Source organism: Trichosurus vulpecula, chromosome 4 (assembly GCF_011100635.1).
Source record: "Trichosurus vulpecula isolate mTriVul1 chromosome 4, mTriVul1.pri, whole genome shotgun sequence".
NCBI classification, from domain to species: domain Eukaryota; kingdom Metazoa; phylum Chordata; class Mammalia; order Diprotodontia; family Phalangeridae; genus Trichosurus; species Trichosurus vulpecula.
Window position 1 is genome coordinate 291,596,048 of NC_050576.1, and position 25,066 is coordinate 291,621,113.

At 36.8% G+C, this 25,066-nt stretch overlaps 1 protein-coding gene across 3 annotated transcripts in view; it reads left to right on the forward strand.

Moving 5' to 3' along the window:
- Positions 1 to 25,066, forward strand: part of KANSL1L (KAT8 regulatory NSL complex subunit 1 like) — a 159,459-nt gene that overhangs the window by 117,063 nt on the left and 17,330 nt on the right. For 2 of the 3 annotated variants that reach the window (XM_036753199.1, XM_036753198.1), the window contains exons 6-10: positions 5,809 to 5,974; positions 10,481 to 10,591; positions 11,930 to 12,067; positions 21,563 to 21,681; positions 23,868 to 23,992. In XM_036753199.1, coding sequence (XP_036609094.1) covers positions 5,809 to 5,974; positions 10,481 to 10,591; positions 11,930 to 12,067; positions 21,563 to 21,681; positions 23,868 to 23,992 — 659 coding nt within the window. The remainder of the gene's footprint in view (positions 1 to 5,808; positions 5,975 to 10,480; positions 10,592 to 11,929; positions 12,068 to 21,562; positions 21,682 to 23,867; positions 23,993 to 25,066) is intronic. The other variant, XM_036753197.1, reaches the window with a different exon arrangement.

Sequence of the window (25,066 nt, forward strand, 5' to 3'; positions counted from 1 at the left end):
GTAAGCATCAGAGTCAGTAATGAACCCTGGTCTTCCTTTCTATCTACTATGCTGTGCTAGCACTCAAGGCTAAAAGTATTTCAAAATAAAAATTAAAAATATCATCAGAATATGGTTTCATGAAAAAAAACCCCACTAGACTTGGTGTCAGGTGACTTTGGTTAAGTCATTTAATCTTCTTTTTATGACTCAATTTTCTGATATTTAAAAATAATATAATCCTTGCAATGCCTGTGTCAGGGAATTATTGTGAAGAAGTTATTTTGTGACCATTTTTAAATGACAGCAGTCCTGTACAATTAAATGAGAAAATTCATGTTAGATAGATGTACTTTATAGATTATGTAATACTTATAAGGTTTTAATTAAATATAAACAACTTAAAATTTAACATAAATACCTAATATTCTAAGAAGAATATGGTATTGGTGAAACTCTTGCTATGAAATGAAAACTTCATGTTGAAAAACTTAGGCTTCTCAATAATATAATACATATTCATCTTTTGCTCTCATATTTTTATTTTAATACTGTTATGTATTTGAATGTGGTAAACTAGGCATCATTTCAGTGAAGAGATTGCCTGGCATTCTAATTTGAGGATGAGAGAAACTTGAAAGCCACCCAGTACAGCAGAAGGAAGAGTACATGAAGTTCCTCAGGCTCAATTGTATCTCCTGCTCACTGTTATTTAAACTCTGACTTGTTTGTTTAGTCTGTAACCTACTGCTTCTGTCCTGTAGTTCCTATCTACAACACTGCTCCCTCTGCTAAGATTTTCAGAAGGGACAAGGAAGACCCCCCCCCCTTTTTTTCTTTTAGAAAGTATGATTCCTCATGATTCCTAGAAGAGATAGTAAGACTTTCAGTGATTTGTAGGATCATAGATTTGGATCTGGAAGGAACCTTAGAGATCCCATCACTTTTTATGAGTCAGGCTCAGAATGGTAAAGTAACTGACCCAACATCGCCTAGGTATTACATAGCAAAGGTGAGAGTTGAAGCCAGGGCCCTTGATTTTAAATCTAAAGAGTTTAAATACTTTCCTACATTTAATCAGTTAGTCAGAAAATACTTATTAAGTGCTTTCTATATGCCAAGCATAGCTCTAAGGTGCCGATGATATGAAGAAAAAGCTGCTTTTGCCCTCAAAAAACTTATGTTCTAGTCGGGGGTGGGATGGGGGTGGATGTCAACATACACGTAACTAGGAATATAGAAAAAGGTAACAGTAGAGAGAAAGGCACTAACAGGTAGGGGGACCAGAAAAGGCTTCCTAAAAAAGTTGGCATTTTGGCTGAGTCTTGAACACAGCCAAAGTTTTTTTTTTAATAAAATTTTACTGATTTATTTTTTTACATCACTAAAATTTCTCCCAGTACCCCTCTCCCTCTTCCTCTTCCCACCCAGAGAGCTGTAAGAAAGAGGAAGAGGAAAAAACAGTCAGCAAAACAGATTAATTCATTGAAAGAATATGGAATATTCTACACCTCTGAAGGTCCTTTTGATAGAGTGGGTTAGGGACGTCACCTTATATCTCTTCTTCGGAGCCACGTTTGTTCTTGTAATTTTGCAACATTTACCTTTGATTGGTTTTTGGTTTTTGTTCTTTTTATTTACGTTGTTGTCATTGCACATATTGCTTTTTGGCTCTGCTTACTTTGCATCAGATCTTGTGAATCTTTCTATGCTTTCTGCAATCATATTAATCACTTCTTACAGCACAGTAATATTCCACTTTACATTCATGAAAAACAAGTTGCTTAGCTATTCTGTAATCAGTAGGCATCTACTTTATTTTTAATTCTTTGCTACCACCAAAAATGCTGCTCGAAGTATTTTTCTATATGTAGGAGTTTTCTTCTTATTAGTGATCTCCTTGAGAGGCTATGCCTTGTATTGGAATCTCTGGGTCAAAGGCTTTGGATGTTCTAGTTAATTTAACGAAGCCAAAGATTCCAAGTGGTGGAAGTGAGGAGGAAGAGCATTCCAGACATTGGAGACAGACAATCAGTGAGGGAGACTAGTGATGGCTTGTAGTATGAGGAAAAACTAGAAGGCCCTTTTGGCTGGACTGCAAGCTAAGTTGTGAAGAGCTTTAAAAAAAAGCAGGAATTCATATTTGATCCTAGAATTAATATGAAGCCTCTGGAGCTTATAAAATAGGAGAGAGTTGTGGTGCAAACAATGCTTTAGGAAAATTACTTGGCAGTATTTGGAGGATAGATTAGAGTAGGGAGAAACTTGAGGCAGGGGAGACCAATTAGGAAGTTATTGCAGTTATTGCCCAGAGAAGTTCATCAGCACTGTGCAACAATTTCATGACGGCATGCTTGCCTGGATTCTGGATAATGGACAATGCTCTTGTGCCTTTCCAGTTACCAATGGATTGAAACAAGACCGTGTGCTTGCTTCCATGCTTTTTAGCATGATGCTTTTAGCCATGTTGTCAAATGCTTTCAATGAGGATGAACATGGCATCGAGGTCAGCTACCACACTGAGATGAATTCTTCAACTTGAAAAGGCTACAAGCCAATAACAAACTGAAGGTAGTGTTGGTGCATGATTTTCTGTTTGCAGATGATTGTGTACTCAATGCAGCGTGTGAAGCTGATATGCAACAAATTATGGATTGATTCTCTGCTGCTTATGCTAATTTTGCCTTAACAATTAACACCAAGAAAACACAAGTGCTCCATCTGCCACCACCACACCATCCATATGTGGAACCATCAGTTACAGCAAATGGAGAAGTTTCGAATGCTGGGGTTAAGTTCACTTACCTTGGTAGTGTACTTTCCTATCGATGTACTCATTGATGAAGAGGTTGACACATGCATTGCCAGAGCTAGCTCAGTGTTTGGGAGGCTCTGAAGGAAATTATGGAGAGAAGAGGTATTAGACTGACTACCAAACTGAAGGTCTACGAGTTGTTTTTGCTGACCTCATTGTTGTATGCCTATGAAGCCCGGACAGTATACCAGCACCATGCCAGAAAAATGAATAGTTTCCATTTGAATTGTCTTAAAAAGATTCTGAAGATCACCTGGAAGGATAAGGTACCAGACACTGAGGTCCTTACTCAAACTAAACTGCCAAGCATTCAAACTCTGCTTCAGAAAGTGCAACTCCGATGGGCTGGTCATGTTGTTTGAATGCAAAACCTACGCTTGCCAAAAAGACTATTTTATGGAGAACTCCCACAGGGCAAGCATTCACATAGTGGTCAGAACAGGGAAACTCTCAAGGTCTCTCTTAAGAACTCTGGAATTGATTGTGTGACATGGAGACACTGGCTCAGGACAGCTCAACGTGGTGTGCCCAGATCGGAGAAGGTGCTGTGCTCTATGAGCAAAGCAGAATTGAGACAGGTCAAAGGAAATGCAGGATGCACAGATATGGAGTATTCACCCCAAATGTTCACATGGACTGTTTGTGCCTGATCTGTGGTAGACCATTCTGAGCTCATATTGGTCTGATCAGCCACAGTTGAACACATTGAAACTTGACTCTAGTATAGTGATGTCATTTTGGTCCTCTTCAAGAACAAAAGACAATAACCAAGCAACCATTGCAGTCATGCACATAAGAGGTGGTGGAACCCTGAAGTGGGATGATGACTGGACAATGTATTTGAAGAGATTGTTGAGGAAAAAAACAAGATTTAACAATAGATTAGACATATTGGATAAGTGAGAGTAAGAAGTCAAGGAGTCTAGGCACCTGGGTGCCTGGGAGGGTAGTGGTGGTGCTCTCATCAGTAGCAGAGGAATTCAGAAGAGGAGTGAACTTGAGGGGAGAGGGAAATAGTGAGCTTTGTTTTGTTGAATTTGAGATGCCTATGTGGCCTCCAGTGTGAAATGTCCAATAGGCAATTGGTGATGTTTGACTAGACCTCCCAAGAGGGATTAGGGATGGGTATCTAGATCTGAGAGTCCTCTTCATAGAGGTGATATTTGGACTGCTGGAATCTGATGAAATCACCAAGTGAGAGAGGATAGAGAAAAAAAGAGAAGAGGGCACAGGACAGAGCCTTGGGAGACTGAGAAGTGCTCTGACAGGTAGGAGGAGAACTAAGTGAGAAGAGTAATGAAAACCCAAAGAGAAGAGAGTATCCTGGAGAAGGTGATCAACAGCATCAGAACTGGACAGAGGTCAAGAAGACTATTACTTCTTTGTAGTCTGGCTTCTGACCAGATCATTCAGCCAAAGTAGCTCTCTCCAAAGTTACTAATGATCTCTTAATTCCAATGGCCTTTCTCAATCCTCATCTTTCTTGATCTTTGCGGCTTTTGGTATTGTCAATTACCCTCTTCCCCTTGATATTCTCTTTCTGCTCTAGTTTTCATGACACTATGCTCTTGGTTGTCCAACCTATCTGACCTCTCCGTGACATCCTCTGCTAGATTTTCCAGTTCATGACCACTAATTGCAAGTATCCTACAGTACTCTGTCTTAGGCGCTCTTCTCCTTATACACTATTTCACATGGTGAGCTCATCAGCTTCCATAAATTCAATTATTATCTTTATGCTGATGATTCTCAAAGCTACTTTTCTAGCCCTAACTACTCTCCTGATCTCCAGTCTCATATCTCCAATTGCTTATTGGACATCTCAATCTGGACATCCCACAGACATCTTAAATTCAATATATTCAAAACTGAACTCACCATCTAGTCGCCAAATCCTCCCGCCCACCTTCCAAACTTCTCTTCCTGTCAAGGGTATCACCCCTCACTTTCTCTTTCCTTCAAATCTAATCTGTTACCAAGACCTGTAGGTTTTAATCTTTGTAATATCTCTTGTATATAGTCTCTTCTGTCCTCTGAAGTTGCCACCACCTTAGTATAGACCCTCGTCACCTCATACCTGGACTGTTATAATAGCCTGCTGGTTAGTTTCCCTACCATAAGGCTCTCTCCATTCCAGTCCATCTTCCATTATGCTGTCAAAACAAACTTCCTAAAGCACAGGCTGACCATGTCACTCCTCTCCAACCCCCCCCCCCCCCGCCCAACCTTCCCCAGTAAACTCCAGGGTTAAATGTAGAGTCCTCTGTTTGGCCTCCAAAGGCCTTCCTAACATGCCCTACCTTACTCCTACCTTATGGTTTGCTTATCTTTATCACCTGACTGAACATTTTCACTGATTGCTCTACCATGCCTGGAATGCTCTTCTTCCTCATCTTTGCCTCTTTGATTCCTTGGCTTCTTTCAAGTCTCAGATAAAATCTCACCTACAGGAAGCCTTTTCCAACCCATCTTAATTCTAGTGCCTTTCCTCTGTTGATTATTTCCATTTATCTTTTATATAACTTATTTGTATACAGTTGTTTGCATGTTGTTTCCCATGTAAGATTATAAGTTCCTTGAATCCAGGACTTGTCTTTTCTGTTTGGGTGTCCTCAGCCCTTAGTATGTTGCCTAGCAAACAGAAGGCACTGAATGAACATTTTTGGCTAAGAGAGCCTTGGTAAACGTGAAGGAGAGATATCAGTTGAATTAACTGAGGCATTGGCAAATATCAACCCCTAGTAGGTGATAAATTTAGATAGAATGAACCTCAGAAAATTCACCAACTTTTCCTACCTTTTCTAGATTATTTGAAAATAGTCAGTCAATAAACATTTATTAAGTACCTACTATTTACCAACACCATGCAAAGGGATTTCTTAAATAAGCAGGACTCTATTGTTGTATGATACTGTTACTGTCATTTGAAGTTGTTCCTTATTCTGGATGAGTTTTAGAAAAAATTCTTATTTCAATTTATTACTTCATTTTATTTTGTCTTTTTTTCTTTGCAGGCTTTGCCTTCCAAAGAAATTCCATTTCATAATGCTACACCAATGTCTTGCATGACATCAGCTTCAACCTGCAAAAATTGTGATCACACTACAAAGTCTGAAATATTAAAACAACATGTACCAGAGCTAGACTCTTCTTTCCATTCTGTTTTGTCACTCCCATCAGGTAAATGAACTTATATGGAATTTCCAAGTAGACCAACAAAACTTTTCAGTGTTGAAATTTTTTCATCTTAAATGAAATATCTGTAAAATTATTGAAGTTTTCTTCTCAAGAATTCCTTTATCCTTGTTTACTAGTTGTTGGAAACATAATTTCTCAGAAATGGACAAATCTAATTCTTCATTGACTAAGTTAATATTCTAGCTCTGCTTAGTAAATTCATGAAATACATATCAGAAACCAATTTATTTTATTTTGGGTAAAGGCTCTAACTTTTGACTTCCTTTTGAATTAGTTAAATCTTTAACACTTTTTGCTAATGCTATTTACAATAACAAAATGTGTTTCTCAATGGTAGGAAAATGTGATTTTCTTCCTTATATTTTGGACCATTTTCTTTTTAGTAATCTGAATTCTTAATGTAATATTATGCATAGATATACTTTTCCTAACCAAATAATATTAATGGTCTGGTTTTTGCCCTATTTGAGTTTTTCCAAAGATGGAATAAGATGATCTCTGCCATCTGTTATGGTAGATGACAATCTTGTGTTATCTTGGAGTTCTTAAAAAGATTCTCTTAATCATAGGGTCTCTATAGCCTTTGACCTAATAAAGAAGAGCGCTGAGTGACTATTGGATACCCCTTTGTTTTTACTTTTTACTGGTCGTGACTTTCCATCCTGGACCACATTGGAAGTGCCAAGATTAGGAAAATGAAAATGTGTCTTGCCTTCCCTACCCACACTGGCCATTCCCAATCTCAGAGGTTGTATGGCATAGTGGATAGAGTACTGGATCTGGAGTCTAGAAACTAGGGTTTTGGTCTCACCTTATATGTGACCATGGTCAAGCCAATTAATCTCTCCTAGCCTCGGTTTCATTAGCTCTAAAATGAGGATAATAATACTTACACTACCAACCTACTACACAGGATTATTATGAAGAAAGAACTTTGGAAACTTCAAAGCTCTCTAGAAATGTCAGTTGCTACTCAATAGTTTGATCAGATAATCACCATGAGTTATTTATTCTTCTCTGCATTAGGAACTTAAATGTTAATTTTATTTCTCACATTAGGCAAGAGCTCTGATTATCTTCTTAGGGCTCCTTGACCTGGGGGTCCAAACTTTCTTATCCTTCTCTTTCTACATGGGAACTCCGAGATTTTTAGAAAAGGCTTCATTGGCAACTACACCTTACTATTTACGTTTCTCACCTTTAACTTCCTGTCTCCTGAAAAGGCTCTTTGCTAGACTTTCATCCAAGTGAACATCACTTTGATTCTTAACACGTTTTTATACTTGTTCAAGTTATCTCTTCTAGATTTTCTCCATGGTAATCACAACATCTGCCAGAAGGATTAACAAAATGCCAAGCCCTTTTACTTTTTGACAATCTCGAAGAAGAATACTATCCTTAGGACTCACAGTCAGTTCCCTTCCAGAGTAGTTTTTGATATTCATAGCAACTAAAACACAATTGTTCCCTCAGTATTTCCCAACCTTTTCTCTGTACCTCTGATATGAGGAGTTCTTAGTATTTTTTTACCTAAAGAAAGGTGAAACACATTAAGCAGCATCAACATCTCTGTATCCTTTTGTCATAAATTTTGTGGCCCAATTAGTGTCCAAAGTACCTTCTCCCCTGGCTACTAAATTGTAGTTTCTTCTTTGATGAGGTTGGATTTACTTTCTAAAGTCATGACATTCATTTAGGAATGAGTAAAACCATAATTGCAGCTCTTAGGGACTTCCTATTTGAAATCTGCAGGTCAGCCCCCTAGTTCTCCCCTAATATTTTCGTAAAGCACTATTGTTTGGACCTACCCTCCTGCTGAGGATGTCAATATAGTCTTATAGCTAACTATACGATGGTTGTTTTTAGCTTGACCTTCCTTTCAACCACCCTGTTGTCTTTTCTATTGAATAAACAGACATGATTTCAGCCTATCTACTTACAAATAAGCTTTTATCCAAAGATATGCTGTCCTTAATAACTTGAACAGATTCCTTCCCTGCTCTCCTCTTGGGATCACATTTTTAGGTCCCTTTTAACAACTAACAAGGGCATTTTTAGGTTTTCTCTAATCACAAACAAGGACTACTCTTGGTTGAAGAGGTATGTATCCCACAGGCACAAAATGTCTGTGAATTTTACGGAGTAGCATAAGAATGCTACCTCTCAAACTGACTACCACTAAAGATACTTCTTCAGAAAATAAGCTTATTGTTGAGTAATTGGGGAATCAACAATACTCATTGCTTAGTGAACATTTTTAGGGCGAATATAATTCTAATTTTTATTTGATTGCACTTGGGCCCACTAGAACTTGGGATGTTTGCTATGTGGTCTCTGGTGCTGAGATGAGGATCCAGGACTGCTGTAATTATTTTAGCCTGTCATTCTGAGCAATGACCTTTTTAGTGGACACATATAACGTGTGTATGCATGTATATACATATGCATGTATATGTATTGTATACATGTATATGTATATGTACACATGGTAGGCCAGCTAGGTGGTGTAGTAGATGGAGTGCCAGACCTGGAATCAGAAAGAATGATCCTCCTGAGTCCAAATTTGGCTTTAGGCACTATCTGTGTGACCCTGGAAAAGTCATTTAATCCTGTTTGCCTCAGTCTCCTCATCTGTAAAATGATTTGCAGAAGAAATGGCAAACCACTACAGTATCTTTGCCAAGAAAACCCCAGATGGGATCGGGAAGAGTCATGCATGACTGAAATGACCGAACATAAACATACACACACACACACACACACCCCTGCAGGCTTGTTTATTCCTTACCACAAGGCAAACTTCGCTTGGGTTTGGCCTGAGGATAAAGTTTCCTTTATCAGAGAGAGCTCCACTTCTAAAACAGTGCTCACTCTCATTTCTCTTTCTTCCTCTAGTCAACTTTGGCTTCTTTCTTTGAAAATCATTCTCTTAAGGTTAGAATTACACCTACATCATCTTTCCCTTCCCAGTAACTTCAAACAGTCTCTCCCAAACCAAGTACTCTGACAGATTCCCCTATTGGCTCTCCTGAATTTTGGTGTTATACTCAGTTTTTCAAAGCACTATTTCTTAAGTACCATTTTAAAAAATGAATATACATATGTATTCATTTTTCAAAAGGTACATCTCAAAACCAGATTAATTATCTTTGCAAATAAATACTTTTTCATTATTTTACTTTTGCCTTCTTAGTAGGGTAAAATGACTTAATACACAAAATATGTTTCATTTCCTAGTTGGTTCCTTTCTAACTGCCAGAAGACAGGTACTCTTGTATATAATGAAGCATTGCCTTTCTTTGTTCTTCTTTAAAGAGAGAAAATGTATCACTGCAGGCATTTAACGTTTGTAAAGGCAAAGTCTAAATTGTTGTAGTCTCACCATAGTATTAATATAAGTGAATTGTGACATCTGTCATTTCAGTAACTTTACAGTGTTGTAGAAATTTTAGCAAAACTTCATTGATTTAAACTGTAAAGCATAGTGGGTAATGAGCTCTCAGTCTATCTTATTTGCTATTACAAAATGTCACAAATGTCTTAGTGCAGTTTTAAGCTTTAATGACTTCAGAGCATGAATGCTACAAATTTATGAAGAATATCAATTTAAAGTTTACTTAAATTTCATTTAGACTTTTTTAGTTTTGTGAATTTTAAATATTTTTATGACAAACTATGCATTATATAAAATGAATAACAAATTTGTAATTTTAATTTTAGTGTATGAGGCACCTTATCCTTATGTACCACCTCTTGTTTAACCACCTCAGTCACTTTCTGTCTCCATTAGACTCTTTCTTGTGATGTCATGTCAAAAATGTCACACATGAATCAAGACTTCATTATTTGGATGATCTTAAGGCTAAGATTGCAAATGCAATTCTGTCATTCACTGAGTAGCAGCTGATAAGTTATTACAAAGTTCTAAAGTCAATTAGTGATATTTAGCACAAAACATTGGTTATGTTAAATTTTAATAAGAAATGTTCATATTTAAATTTAAATCATTAACATTTCAAATATTGGGGTTTTTTGTATGTTTGTAGCATTTATACTTCCAAAGTTATAAAGCTTTAAATTGCACTAAGACTTTTGTGACATCTGGCATTTTTAGTAGAATCATTTTGAACATTTAATTTTCCACTTTTCTAGAAATCAAACAAACATCAAGGAATTTGGATAACTTTGCATAATAATTTTAAGCTTCTGATATTGGCTTATGGGTTTTATTGTATTTTTCTACATTTATTTAAAAACATTATTGATCTTGAATATCAGGTTAGTAATGTAAATTTAAATAATTTCTAAAATGTTATTAACAACTCATTTAAAAAAGTTTTGTGCCAAATCTGATACTTATAAGTTTCAAAATTATTATTTTCCAAAATACTATGCAGTTTATATAGGGAAGAAAAGAACTAAATTTTCATCCAAAAAATGTAACTTTTAGTGGTGGAATGCATTTTTACTTTCTTTTTCATTTTTCAGATGTTCCACTTCATTTACATTTTGAAACTCTGTTAAAAAAGAATGAAATCAAAGGAGACCCAGCTGAAAGCACGTTGTTGGAAGATGAATGCATCTTATCTCCTTCATCTGGTATGTTCTATGTAAAAATCTTAGAGTTAGAGGTATTTTTGGCTCAATTCTATCCTATTAATTTCTACTTTCTAAGCATATATCATTTGAAGCAGGGGTGACAGTTTTAAGTTCTTTCTTCATTTTACAGACCATAATTATGAACTTTAGGTTATATTTCTGTGAAATATTTTTGTACATACTTGAACTTACTACTTGTTGTAAAGCACTAAAATTGAGGCAGTACAACTGAATTTAATCTGAGTGTTATCAGTATCCTATGACATGACATGTTAGTAATTGGGAAATTAACAGATGTTACTCAAGAATAATAATTTACCGTCTCCGTAGATGTAGTAGTGAAAGGGAAGTAATGTAAATGTAAATGTAAAGAATTTGCTGATTCTGATGAATTATTTGTTTCTATTGGTCACAATTTCCCTGTCAAATTTTCAGTCTTTATGTGCACAGGTAACCAGGATTTTGATTTTCTTTGCTGTTCATTATTTTTAACAGTTTGACATTGGCAGATTTTAAAAAAAATGTTAATATATTATTCTGGATATATTGCTGATACTTTTAGGAACTGAGAAACAAACATTTTGCCTGTGGAAGTCTTTGTATTTCTCTGTGAGCAGCGAAGGCTGACATTTTTCCATTTTGAGCTAAACAAGATTAACCTGCGAAGTGTTTGAAATGAGAAAGGGGTTACTGATGAGCAGAATGGAGATGTAGAAGCAAATTTGGCTGAGTAGTGGGGGTGGTTAGGGAAGGGAGTCTTCACCAATCTGAACTTTGCAGCAGGTTTGAAAAATCTGAGATTTGAATTAGTTGATGCAACGCACTTAGAGGACTAAAGGTTCCTAGTTTAGGGAAGGAACTGAGTTTAACATCAGACAAAGGAACTGGGCAGATTGCATTCTGGGACTTTATGTGCCAGCTGACCAGTCCCTGTCAGGAGGATAAGCTCTTTGCATTGCTTTTCCAGTTTGTTAGGAGTAATAGGCAAGATCTTCTTCCATAACAGTCATGAAAATATAATGGTGAATTGAGATGGGTTTTTTGGTGGGGGAGGGAGGAGGGCTAGGAGAAATCCAAGTAGAGGTGGATATTGCTAATATATACCTCCCCTCCATCTCAATAAACTTTTTGGGTGGATGTGGGCATGAGTTTCCAGATTCTATAGTTTTTATCATCTGTCTATTATGGTATTTAAAAATTTGACTTTTTTGAGCTGGTATATACAAGATATTTTTCAATTAAAGATTTTCATTGAACCTGTCATTTTCTATTTGTACTGATTCATCAAAAGGTCCTACTTGCTTTTTGTTTATTTATCTTTGTATGTTTTTTCTGTAGCACATATTATACAGAGTACTACTCTTACCCCATGGAGAAGTGGCTATTCCCCTGTATGCAAACCTCAGACCAGGTCAGAAACCTCAGCACAATTACTACAGGGAAGAAAGAAAAGGCACTTAAGTGAAACAGCAATAGGTAGGTTAAAGGAATAAAAACATGGGATATAAAGCACCCCAACCCTTTGACCGGTTATGCAGAATAAAGGAGGCCAAGACATACCTGTCTGTCATAACATGAAGAATGAAACTGTTGTCAGCTCTCAATTCTTGATGATTGGTGGCACCTCAGGACTTCCTGTCTTTGTTGCCTGGCTTATATGAGGATCATAGGTTGGCAACAAGTAAGGCTTTTCTTTCAAATGCAAGTGAATGCTGAGGAGGTCCTATTTATTACAGACATCTCTGAGATGTTCTAAAAGTTAATAAGACTCATTTAGAAGTGGTAGCCCCAAAATACAAATTATTTTCTTTCTTAACAGTCCTTGTAACTCCCTGGTCTTACCTGTAGCTCAGATAGCCCTGTGGCTGCTAAGAACTCTAGGAGGTGCAGTCTGGGAGCAGCTAATAGTGATGAGCAGGGATAATCTAACCTGCTGTTTACCCATTTGGTAATAAGCATGCTTTAGTCAATTAGCAAGCATTTATTAAGCACCTATTATGTTCCAGGCATTATGCTAGATGACAGAGATACAAAGGCAAAAATGATGTAGTCCCTGAATTTAGGAGGTTCTGTCAGAATATAATTCAATGTTACACCAATCTTAAATCAACCAATTTTTTGGTGTACTTCACTATTCTATGAAAGTGATTTGCATTTATAATAATTACACTTCAAAACTGTAATGGATCCAAAATTTCACTAATGTGAGTCCTCTTTCCCAAGCTGCATATCATCACCCATGCATACTTCTCATTCTCTAGTAGCTCATAAAATGAAATAAGTTTATAAAGTTCACAAACCTTAAATTCTTATATCCATGTGAACTCTGATTGTGGTAAATCCTCCAGAAGGGAGCATGAGGGCTTTTTTCTAGATCTCCTGCCATTACAGGTACCAGGGTAACATGCAAAATGTTCTGATATGTCAGAATGTCAGAGGTGTCAACTATGTGGCTCATGACACTCCCAAGCCACATTAAAATGAATTGGGAAATTTAGCAAAATAAATAAAAATACAATAAATATAGACATCAAATTTTAAAGCTAAATTAGTATGTGGCTCAAAGGATCCTGATGTATAGATTAAAGGCTCTAATTTCTATTTGAGTTTGGCATTGTTGCTTTACATGACTGGTTTGCCTCCATTTTTTCTGGTCATACATCTCTTTGATTGTATCTCTTCTACTGTTTAATGCACATAATTGATCAATCATAATATGCCGAGGCCTATTTATAGCCACTGCGTATCTCCTTTCCCCTTTCAGTGATCTTCAGTTTTGAATCTTCATAGACTGTGGTATTTAGAGTATATGTATGTGTGTTTGTCTATCTATAGACACATATATAATGTGTATGTATATATATATGTGTGTGTGTATGTATGTATATATTATACTTATGTACATATTGACCAATGTTATATCTATGTCTATTTTTATATCTATTTTTTATATCTATATGATGTAGACATAAAGTTGGTCTCTATGTGTGTATATCAGTACATTTATCTTAGAGGGATATTGTAGGTGGATAATAAACTGAGCTTAGAATCAAACAGAGGAAGGGAGTAAGTTGGATTTCACTTGGGAAATTGCACAACACTTTTAATGACCTCAGATTTTTCCCTAAAACATCTTGTTAACACCATTATTCGTCTGATACTGCTATATTACTGAAATGATGGAATATAATAAGTCATAATAGTAAAAGACCTAAATTCTGTGTTTGTTGCAGTGGTGCTTTGTTATCTATGATAACAGATGATCTATTCTCATCTGTTATCATTATGCCTGAATCCAAGAGATATGTTTAGAAATTAGTATATTACCATCAAGATATTTCTGTTTTGTCTAAAAAAAAAATTCCATATTTCAAAATATCTCTGCTTTCACTAGTGTGATCCCTTCTCTATCAAGTCAGACCACAACAACTCTATGCTTTACTAGATAACTTAATGAATTGCTATTGCCACAAGAATCTATCATATAGTATGTGTTTCTGGCTAACTGGGTAGTTAGAAGATAGAGCACCAATTCTGGAGTTGGGAAGACCTGAATTTAAATCTGGCCTCACATACTTAACTAGCTGTGTGACCCTGGGCAAGTCACTTCATCCTGTTTGCCTCAGTTTCCTCATCTGTAAAATGAACAGGAGAAGGAAATGGCAAACCACTTCACTATCTTTGCCAAGAAAACCCCTAATGGGGCCATGTATGAGTCAGATGCAATTAAAAGGACTGAACATCAACAAAGATGGATAATTATGTTGTTATGAACCTCCACAGACACAGCCTGGTTCTTGAATGACAGACATCCAGTCCTGTGCCAGGCTCGTACTCAAAGATTTCTCAGCTTGCTGACATAAGATGCTTATAATAGTTATGTTTTATTGTCTGCTGTTATAAATTAAGATTCTCTGCCCTGTGGATGTTAAATTAAGGTAGAAATGTCTATTAAGGGCATGTGCAAGAATTTTCCTGGATAATACAATGAAACCTCAATTCAGACTCTACTACTTTGAAATATTTTATGATTTAGGAATTATTGCTGAGAAGCACCAAGAGACTATGAGTTGCCAAGGGTCAGAAAGCCCTTATATGTCAGAGGTGGAATGTGAGCTCCAGACTTTCCTAACTCCAACGTCAGTGCTTGTACCCTATAGCATGCTAATTCTCTCAAAACAGAAGAGGCAGAGGAGTTGCTGTCCTTCATTAGTAGAAGATGTGTTCTACTATGGCATGCCATCTGGGGAGGGGGAGGAGAAGGAGGGGGAGAAAATTTGAAACTCAAAATCTTTTTTTCTCTTTATTATAATTTATTTTTTATTTTTACTTTATAACACTCAGTTCCACAAGTTCTTGAGTGCCAAATTTTCTCCCTCTCTCTCCCCTCCCCCCTCCCCCCAAGATAGCATGCAATTTGATATAGGTTCTACATATACCTTTGCATTGAATGTATTTACACAATAGTCAAGTTGTAAAGAATTACAACCAATAGAATGAATCATGAGAAAGAAGGAAAACCAAAAAAGAAGGAAAAAAGAGAGAGTTTGCTTCAATCTGCATTCAGATTCTATAATTTTCTGAATGTGGATAGCTTTTTCCATCATGAATCTTTTGGAGCTGTCTTTGAACCTTCAAGACACAACAAGAGACAGAGAGCATTACAAAGTGAGTGAGGAGAGCAGAACCAGGAGAACACTATACACTATTACAGACACAAGGTACCTTCGATGACCACTTTTGATGGACTTGGCTCAGTACCCTGTATATTTTAGAGATAAGGCCTTTATCAGAGACACTAGTTGTAAAGATTTTCTCCCAATTTTCTGCTTCCCTCCTAATCTTTGTTGCGTTGGCTTTTTTTATACAAAAACATTTCAATTTAACATAATCAAAATTATCCATTTTGCATTTTGTAATGCTCTCTGTCTCTTGTTGTGTCATGAATTCTTTGCTTTTCCATAAAGCTAATAGGTAAACTATTCCTTGCTTACCCAAATTGCTTATAGTATCAGCCTTTGTTCCTAAATCATGAACCCATTTTGACTTTATTTTGGTATACGGTATAAGATACTGGTCTATGCCCAGTTTCTGCCCTACCATTTTCCAATTTTCCCAGCAGTTTTTGTGAAATAGTGAATTCTTAGCCCAGAAGCTGGGTTCTTTGGGTTTATCAAAGAGTAGATTGATATAGTCATTGACTACTGCATCTTGTGTACCTATCCTATTGCACTGATCCACAACTCTATTTTTTATCCAGTACCAGGTAGTTTTGATATTTGCTGCTTTATAGTACAGTTTAATATCTAGTATGGCTAAGCCATAGTTTCTTCTTTGCCTATTCTAATTCTTTTAATTTCTTTTTCTTCTCTCATTGCTACAGCTAACATTTCTAGTATCAAATTGAATAGTAGGGATGATAGTGGACATCCTTGTTTCACCCCTGATCTTATTGGGAATGCATCTAGCTTATCCCCATTACAAGTAATGCTTGTTGATGGTTTTAGGTAGATGCTATTTATAATTTTAAGGAAGGCTCCATTTATTCCTATGCTTTCTAGTGTTTTTAATAGGAATGGGTGTTGTATTTTGTCAAAGACTTTTTTTGCATCTATTGAGATGATCATATGGTTGTTGCTAGTTTTGTTGTTGATATGTTCAATTATGCTGATAGTTTTCCTAATACTGAACCAGCCTTGCATTCCTGGGATAAATCCTACCTGGTCGTAGTATATTATTCTCGTGATAAGTTGCTGCAATCTTTTTGCTAATATTTTATTTAAAATTTTTGCATCAATATTCAATAGGGAAATTGGTCTATAAGTTTCTTTCTCTGTTTTGACTCTTCCTGGTTTGGGTATTAGTACCATATTTGTGTCATAAAAAGAATTTGGTAGGACTCCTTCACCTATTTTCCCAAATAGTCTGTAAAGTATAGGAATTAGTTGTTCTTTAAATGTTTGATGAAATTCACATGTAAAACCATCTGGCCCTGGAGATTTTTTTCCTAGGGAAATGGTTTTGCTCAATTTCTTTTTCTGAGATGGGGTTATTTGAGAATTTTACTTCCTCTTCTGTTAACCTGGGCAATTCATTTTTTTGTAGATATTTATCCATATCCCTAAGGTTGTCAAATTTATGGGCATACAATTGGGCAAAATAATTCCTAATTATTGTTTTAATTTCCTCTTCATTGGAGGTGAATTCACCTTTTTCATTTTTGATACTGGTAATTTGATTTTCCTCTTTCTTTCTTTTTAATCAAATTGACCAAAGGCTTATCAATTTTATTGTTTTTTTTTTCATAAAACTAGCTCTTGGTTTTATTTATTAATTCAATAGTTTTCTTGATTTCACTTTTATTAATCTCTCCTTTGATTTTCAGTATTTCTAATTTGGTATTTAATTGGGGATTTTCAATTTGTTCTTTTTCTAGCTTTTTCAGTTGCATGCCCAATTCATTGATCTCCTTTTTCCCTATTTTATTCATGTAAGCATTTAGAGATATAAAACTTCCTCTAAGAACTGCTTTTCTGATTTGTTCTTTAGCCCACTCATTCTTTAGAATTAGATTATTTAGTTTCCAATTAATTTTTAGTTTATTTTTCCATGGTTCTTTACTACAAATAATTTTTGTTGTATCATGATCTGAAAAGGATGCTTTGACTACTTCTGCCTTTCTGCACTGGATTGTGAGGTTTTTATGCCCTAGTACATGGTCAATTTTTGAGTATATGCCATCTACTACTGAGAGAAAAGTATATTCCTTTTTATCTCCATTCAGTTTTCTCCAGAGGTCTATCATATCTGCCTTTTCTAAAATTCTGTTCACCTCCTTAACTTCTTCCTTGTTTATTTTGAGGTTAGATTTATCAAGTTCAGAGATGGAGAGGTTGAGGTCTCCCATTATTATAGTTTTGCGGTCTATTTCTTCCTGTAACTCCCTTAACCTCTCCTTTAAGAATTTGCGTGCCATACCACTTGGTACATATATATTAAACAATGATATTGCTTCATTGTTTATGGTGCCTTTTAGCAGGATATAGTGTCCTTCCTTATCTCTTTTAATTAGATCTATCTTTACTTTTGCTTTGTCTGAGATTAGGATTGCTACTCCTGCTTTTTTTTACTTTAGCAGAAGCACAATATATTCTACTCCAGCCTTTTACCTTTACCCTGCGTGTATTCCCCATTTCAAATGTGTTTCTTGTAAACAGTATATTGTAGGATTATGGTTTTAATCCATTCTGCTATCTGCCTCAGTTTTATGGGAGGGATCATCCCATTCACATTCACAATTATGATTAGTATCTGTGTCTTTTTCCCCATCCTATTTCCCCCCGTTGATGCTTTTATTTCTCCCTTTCCCCTTCCACTCCTCAACAAAGTTTTGCTTTTGATTGCTGCCTTCCTCAGTTTACCCTCCCTGTTGAATCCCCTCCTGTATTTTACTGTTTTCCACTTGCTACTTCTCCCCTCCCTTCTGACCACCTCCTCCCTTTTTTTCCCCTTTCCCCTCCTACTGCCTGTAGGACAAGTTTGATTTCTATACTTATCAGGATATGTTATTCCCTTCTTTAACCAAATCCGGTGAGAGTAAAGCTCAAATACTGCTCTTCTCCCTCCCTTCTTTCCCTCTATTACGATGTGTTTTTGTGTCCCTTCATGTGATATTATTTACCCTTTTCTACTGCCCCCTTACCTCTTCTCCCAGAACCATCCCTTCATATCTCTTAAGTATATTTTTATCATAATATTGGTTATTTTATACTGATATCCACAGTCTATGAATATCCCTTTCAATTTCCATAATGAGTATACTGTTCTCAAAATTGATAAATATATATATATATATGTATATATATATATATATATGTATATACATAAAGCATATATGAAACAAAATAATCCTATATAAAATTAATTAGCCTTATTGATTAACTAGTGGGTTTTTTTTCTCCCCCATTTACCTTTTTATGTCTCTCTTGTGTTTTGTATTTGGAGATCAAATTTTCTATTGAGCACTGGCCTTTTCATCAGGAAGGTCTGGAATTCCCTTATTTCATTGAATGTCCATGCATCTCCTTGCCTGGAAAATTATGCTCACTTTTGCTGGGTAGGTGATCCTTGGTTGTAGTCCAAGCTCCTTTGCCTTTTGGACTATCATATTCCAATTTCTCCTGTCTTTTAATGTAGAAGCTGAGAGATCTTGTGTGATCCTGACTGTAGTTCCATGATATTTGAATTGTTTCTTTCTAGCTGCTTGCAGGATTTTCTCCTTGACTTGGTAGTTCTTGAATTTGGCTATAATATTTTTTGGAGTTTTCAATTTGGGATCTTTTTCAGGGGGTGATCGATGGATTCTTTCGATGACAATTTTGCCCTTTGGTTCTAGGATCTCTGGGCAATTTGCCTTAAGGATTTCATGGAAGATACTGTCCAGGCTCTTTTTTTCATCATAGCTTTCAGGTAGACCGATAATTCTTTGATTGTCTCTCCTGGATCTTTTTTCCAGGTCAGTTGTTTTTCCAATCAGATATTTCACATTTTCATCTATCTTTTCATTTTTTAGATTTTGTTGAACTGATTCTTGATGTCTTATAGAGTCATTAGCTTCTACTTGCCCAATTCTAATTTTTAATGTTTTGTTTTCTTCCTTTGTCTTCTCTATCTTCTTTTCCATTTGGTTGATTTTATTTTTCAATGAGACATTTTCTCCAATTATATTCTGAATTTCCTTAACCAATTCCCCGATTTTACCTTTTAGAGATTTGTTTTCCTCATTGAATTTTTTTTCCCATTTTTTCTTTTACCTCCCTAATTTGGTTTTTGAAGTCCTCCTTGAGTTCTTCCAGTAATGCTTTTAGGTCTGGAGACCAGTTCACTTTCCCTTTTGAGGTTTCAGATGTGGGTGTAGTGTCCATGCTGTTCTCTTCTGAATTGGTATTTTGATCATCCCTGTCTCCATAATGTGAATCTTTCGTCTTTGAAAGCTTCTTGCTATTCTTTTTCATGGTGTTTTTTTTCCTCCTGGTTTCTGAAGTGGATCTCTGCTTCTGGGGCTCAGGGGGTCTATCCCAAGTTTCTTGTGTTGGGATCTAGCTTTATGTGCTCTGACCTCTGGTTTCGTGAGGTGCGAGAGAGGGGTGATCTGGCTGCTGGGGCGGGGGGTCTCCTCTTCCCCAGGACTTTTCTACAGAATGGGTGGTCTCAGCTCTTGTCTGTGCTGGTGTCTGCCACTTCCCCCGGCTGTGCAAAGCCAACTCTGGGGTCCTGGTGTTGATGCTTGTTAGCTCCACCCCCCAGGGCTCAGTTACTGCTGTTGTTCTGCTGAGGTGGGGCCTGCTGGGACGCCTCTCTTCCTGCACTAGTCTTCTTCTGCCACCACAGGAAGGCCCCTCTCCCCCACTTCTCTCACTACTGAAGCCCCCCTTCTGGCTCCTCTGTTTCTCCTGAGGTTTTATTCTCTGGATTTATTCAAGGGAGGGATGTGAGCCATTTTACCTGGCCATCATGGCTCCCAGAAGTTCAAGAAGGCGAGTTTCAAACTGTGGGTTGGAGGCCTCTGGGCAAGCTGCTCCCACGGTCGCAGGCTCTGCGCTCCGACAGACTTGAAACTCAAAATCTTGTGGAAGTGAATGTTGAAAACTAAAAATAAATTAAATAAAAAAAAAAACAAGAAGTATCCTACTAGAGAGTCCCCTATACAAATGAAATTAGACATCTGGTTTAAAAAAAAATAAGTCCTTACCAAGGTCCTTAGGGCCCTTAGTTAGTCTGTGTGCTTTGTCATTAGAGTGTTGAGAAAGGAAGTAGTATAAGTAAGGGCTTGGGGAACTTTGGTAAGGACTTTGGAGGTGGGGCGTGAGGGGTGGGGCAGGGAGGCAGGGCTGGACTTGTTAAAGAACTTGACTAAATCATACTGCAGATCAACATGAAATAACAGAAAATATTTCAAATAAACTTGTTCATGTCAAAATGATGTGAAAACTGAAGAACATTCTGAAAAAGCCACTTATTTCCATAACTTGTTTAATACCTTCGGATGACAGGACAGAGATTAAAGAGACCCTACAGATGATCCAAGCCTACCTTCTAGTTTTACAGATAAGGAAAATGCTTATACAAAATAAGTTACCTTGTTATAGTCATTCACAAGTCATAAGTGCTCATCCATTTCCCCACTGCCCTACCCCCCACATAAATCCCATGCAGCAGGCAAGGCAAGTATTATTATCACTAATTTAAAAATGAGGAAATGGAATCTTACGTCACTCCTTGGCCACAGTCACATGGCTAGCAAACTGCAGAGGTGGGCCTTGAATGTGCCTTCTAATACCAATGTACTTGCCCTGGAGCTGGTTGGTTGTGCTACTTGTACTGTACCATGCTGCTTTTTGTACATCTTCTACACCTGGAGGTCTCTCAAGGTTTGGTGACAGCTCTGCATTTGGGACTCCTAGACCCTGGTTATATCACCACGTTTCTCTTTCATATTAACCATTGGTGATTTCTTTGGCCATTAAGATGCTTTTTGTTAAAATTTGTAACTACTGGAATGATCTTAGTAACTAATCTTAATAAACTATAAAGGCTGATTCTTTATACTATTGTCAATCCAGATTAATCTCAGGTATAAAATTGAACACAGTAATTTACAGGTGATAAATATTTCTCTGGAAGCAATTAGTCAGATGGAAAGTATTAGTGCTTTATAACATGTTGCTTACAAGCAGGATTTGTTTTTGGCTGTGACAGGAATTTGGAGAGAGAACATTGACTAACGGCCTCATCAGGTCTCTGCAGTCCATTTGTTCTCTTTTGGCAGTGGTATAAACAGGCTTGTACCTACTTGGTAATTTGGAACAAATCTATAGTTCTGATCTATTACTCTCTTTGAAATGTTAACTGTTTCACCTCCATTAATCACTTTTTAACTTGCTACATTCTTGATGTTTCCTTCTCTGACAGGAGAAAGAAATAGGTTTGAAGAATTTACTTTACAACATACAGCACCAGGATCCCAGAACAGTTTTACTTCGGTCACTAATATCAATGTGATATCTAGGTCAACCCAGAATTCATCACAAGTAGGTATTTTTAGTTGATTACTAGAATTGTACTACAAAGAATCTGAAAAATAAGCTATTTTTGTATATTTTCTTTTTGAGGGCTCTTTTTGTGCATAGAAAAGAGTAGTTTGCTAATCTGCAACAGCCCTCAGTTTTACTTACCACTAGGGTAAGTAGGGAGAAGACACCGTGCCACGGCATATAAAGTCTCAGCCTCTGGGTTAGGAAAACTCCAGGTTCAAAGCTCACCTCCTTTATGTACTGGCTGTATTACCCTAGACAAGTCACTTTTCCTCTCAGTGCCCCAAGCAGTTCTCCCAGATTATAAGTTATCAGACAGTTGCTGATTTGCATAATTTCCCTACAGAGGTGGGAAAAGGTGGGGGGGGGAAGGGTGTTTGGGGTCCTAGCTGATTCGAACTATTTTATTGAGACGTGAATTTGATGAAACCAAAAGGTCCTTTTTTTCTGTGTGAAAAAAGCAGCTCATTATCTTCTAGCCTCTTTTTTGAGATCCTTTTGCACTCAGAATTGGGCTAAAAACTATGGAAGTAAGTTCCCCTCCCTAGGTGCTACCTAGGCCCATCCTAATGTAGCAGCTACTGGAAGTAGACTGGCTGTAGACAAAGAGACTTGTTCAGAATTTTTTTCAGGAGCAGAGGTGGTGCAGGCCAGAGAATAGGAGCCCAGGCCACACTTGTCTTGATGGCAACAAAGTGAAGCTGGAAGGAGACTTTAGAAGTGATCTAGGCCAACCTAACCCTGAGTTTTAAATAAGAAAATAGCCTAGTGAGCCCAGAACTTTCATTACATAACAAACCCCAAAGATAGTAATAACACATATTTACCAAATGCTTTACAAAACATTTTCCTTAAAACAACCTTGAGGGGGAGGTAGTACCCAGTTATATTCCCATTTACCAATGATGAGCCTGAGGATCATGGGGATACACATTCACAAAGGACAAAGGCAATATAGGGTAGTACAAAACAAGCACCAGCTGGGAGATAAGGCCCAGGCTCCACTTACACCACTTCTGTTTGTTCCCTCTATTGCCTTGAGCAGGTTACTTCATCTCCATGGGCCCCAGTGTCCTCATCTATGAAATGAAGGACTTCCAAGAGCCTTTACAGCTCAAAATATATGATATGGAAGTAGGAAATGTAGGAACAGGGCTTTGAACCCAGGGCTTCTGACTCTAGAGCCACCTAACAATTTTTTTAAAAGACAAACTTTTCTTCTTTTTACAGAGTTGTCATATGATGCCCTAGGTCACTCAATCAATTAACATTTATTAAAAACCTACCGTGTGCCAGATACTGTGCTAAGTGCTGGAAGAAATGAATTATTCCAAATAGAAAAAAATGTAGGGATTTTGACTTTAGGTTAGTATCAACTGGCTATGGTAGGACATTCTTCTCCGCTTGATGAAACTTGATGAAACATGTAGCAAGGGTACCATTATCCCTTTCTTTGTTAGTTCTTTTCCCTTAAAAATGTTTTTAACCTACATGTTATTTATTCATATTTTGCTTTTAATAAGCTAACATGTAGTAAATTTGAAATATGGCAAATATCCACTCTAAATAATTGTATTGCTCACCCTATCAAGAGCCTGGACTATAGGACCAATTAAAATTTTAAAATGAAAAATTTAGGGGGAGACTTAGGATGCTTTAGATTTTTAAATGATGTCTACTCTGTTTCCTTATTCCTCTAGGTCAGGAGTCCTCAACTTTTCACAGTGTGGCAAAGCCTATGAACCCTTCTCAGAACAATTTGTCAAAATATATAACACAAAATACAAAAGAAACCAATTATATTGAAATACAGTTACCAAAATACACACAAACACACACACATACACACACCCTTCACGGATGCCAAGTGCTAGGGCTCTTTTGGCTTACATTGAAGGAGCTATGGAAAAAAGGTGGGTGGGCGCACAGAACTGGGCTTGGATTTTAATGTACAGGACAATTTTAATAAATTATTTGATCCAAAAAATTTAAGATATTTTGTATTTAGGTTGGGCTTTCCCAGTTCTTTCTGCTTCAGATTTTAGAGCCAGAGTCGAAAACCTCTTCATGTAACTTACGTAAATTTTAGAAAAAGAGAATCAGTTCCATTAATCTTTAGGTTTATCTTCAGTATAGTAGACACCATTCAACTATAGATTGTTTTGTAAAATCCTATTTTACAGAATTCTACAAGGCGACGATTAAGAAGTGAAAGCTCTTATGACATCGATAATATTGTGATTCCTATGTCACTAGTGGCCCCAGCCAAGTTGGAGAAGCTGCAATATAAAGAAATACTTACTCCAAGGTATATACATTATCTTTCCTGAATTTTAAAAAATTATTCTTAGAAAATATTGCTATATTTCAACAACAAAATAGTGTTATATTTCTTACAAAGTAATGTTGTATTTTACTCTTTTGCTCCCCTTATCATAAATGAAAAATTGAGGGTCAACATACAGGAAACCTCAACCAAATTTAAACATTTTCGTTGGTGCTAAAGTACTAATTCTTATGAAAATGTTCAATTCTTATTAAAGGCCCTTACTTATCTCCAGCTTTGTTTCTTTTATACCTATTCTAAATTTTATCTTTAATCAGCAGTTATTAATTAGTTGACTTACTGTGTGCAGGGCATTTCTACATAGGCAGTAGTCATAGTAGGGAAGGAATGGAAGACATCTCATACTCCTATCTAATAACTTTATAGTCTAAGTAAAGAAACAAGGCATTAATACATAATATTTTAAACAACGACATAAGAAGTAGCAAAAGAAATTGATTACCAGAAAGCCCATTTTCCATTGCTAGATTATTGGTATCAACAGTAAGATAAGTAAGTACTGTGGGTTCAGAGGATCTAGATACCATAGGCAAGCTTCATTAAAGAGGAGGGACTCAGCTTTGAAGAGGGCTTTAAACAAGAAGGACGAGTAGGATCTCTATAGCAGGAGAGAAAGAGGTGGGGGGGGAGGGGGCTGGGAGACATTCCATGAATGGACACTGTGATAGAAATATGCAATTTAGTATACAATGAATAAACAACTTTCCTTGGAAAGATGAGGTTAGGCTGTGGACAGACATCCTTGAATACCAAGGTAAGAAGTTTAAATCTTATGTTCTTGGCAAGGTTTGTTTTTCTGTGGCATTTATAGGGGAAGTATCATGGTAAAAGCAGCATGCAGAATGCACTAGTGGTGGCAAAGTTTAGGGCAAACAGATCAGGAGATCAGTGAAGAGACTATGGCAGCAATCCAAGCATAAGAGAGGAGTTGGAATTTATTTTTGGTGCTTAAGCCTCCTGGGTCTTGGATAGTGTGAATATTCTGGTAAATGATGAATTCCTTGAAGGCAGTGACTGTATCTTATTTACTTATTT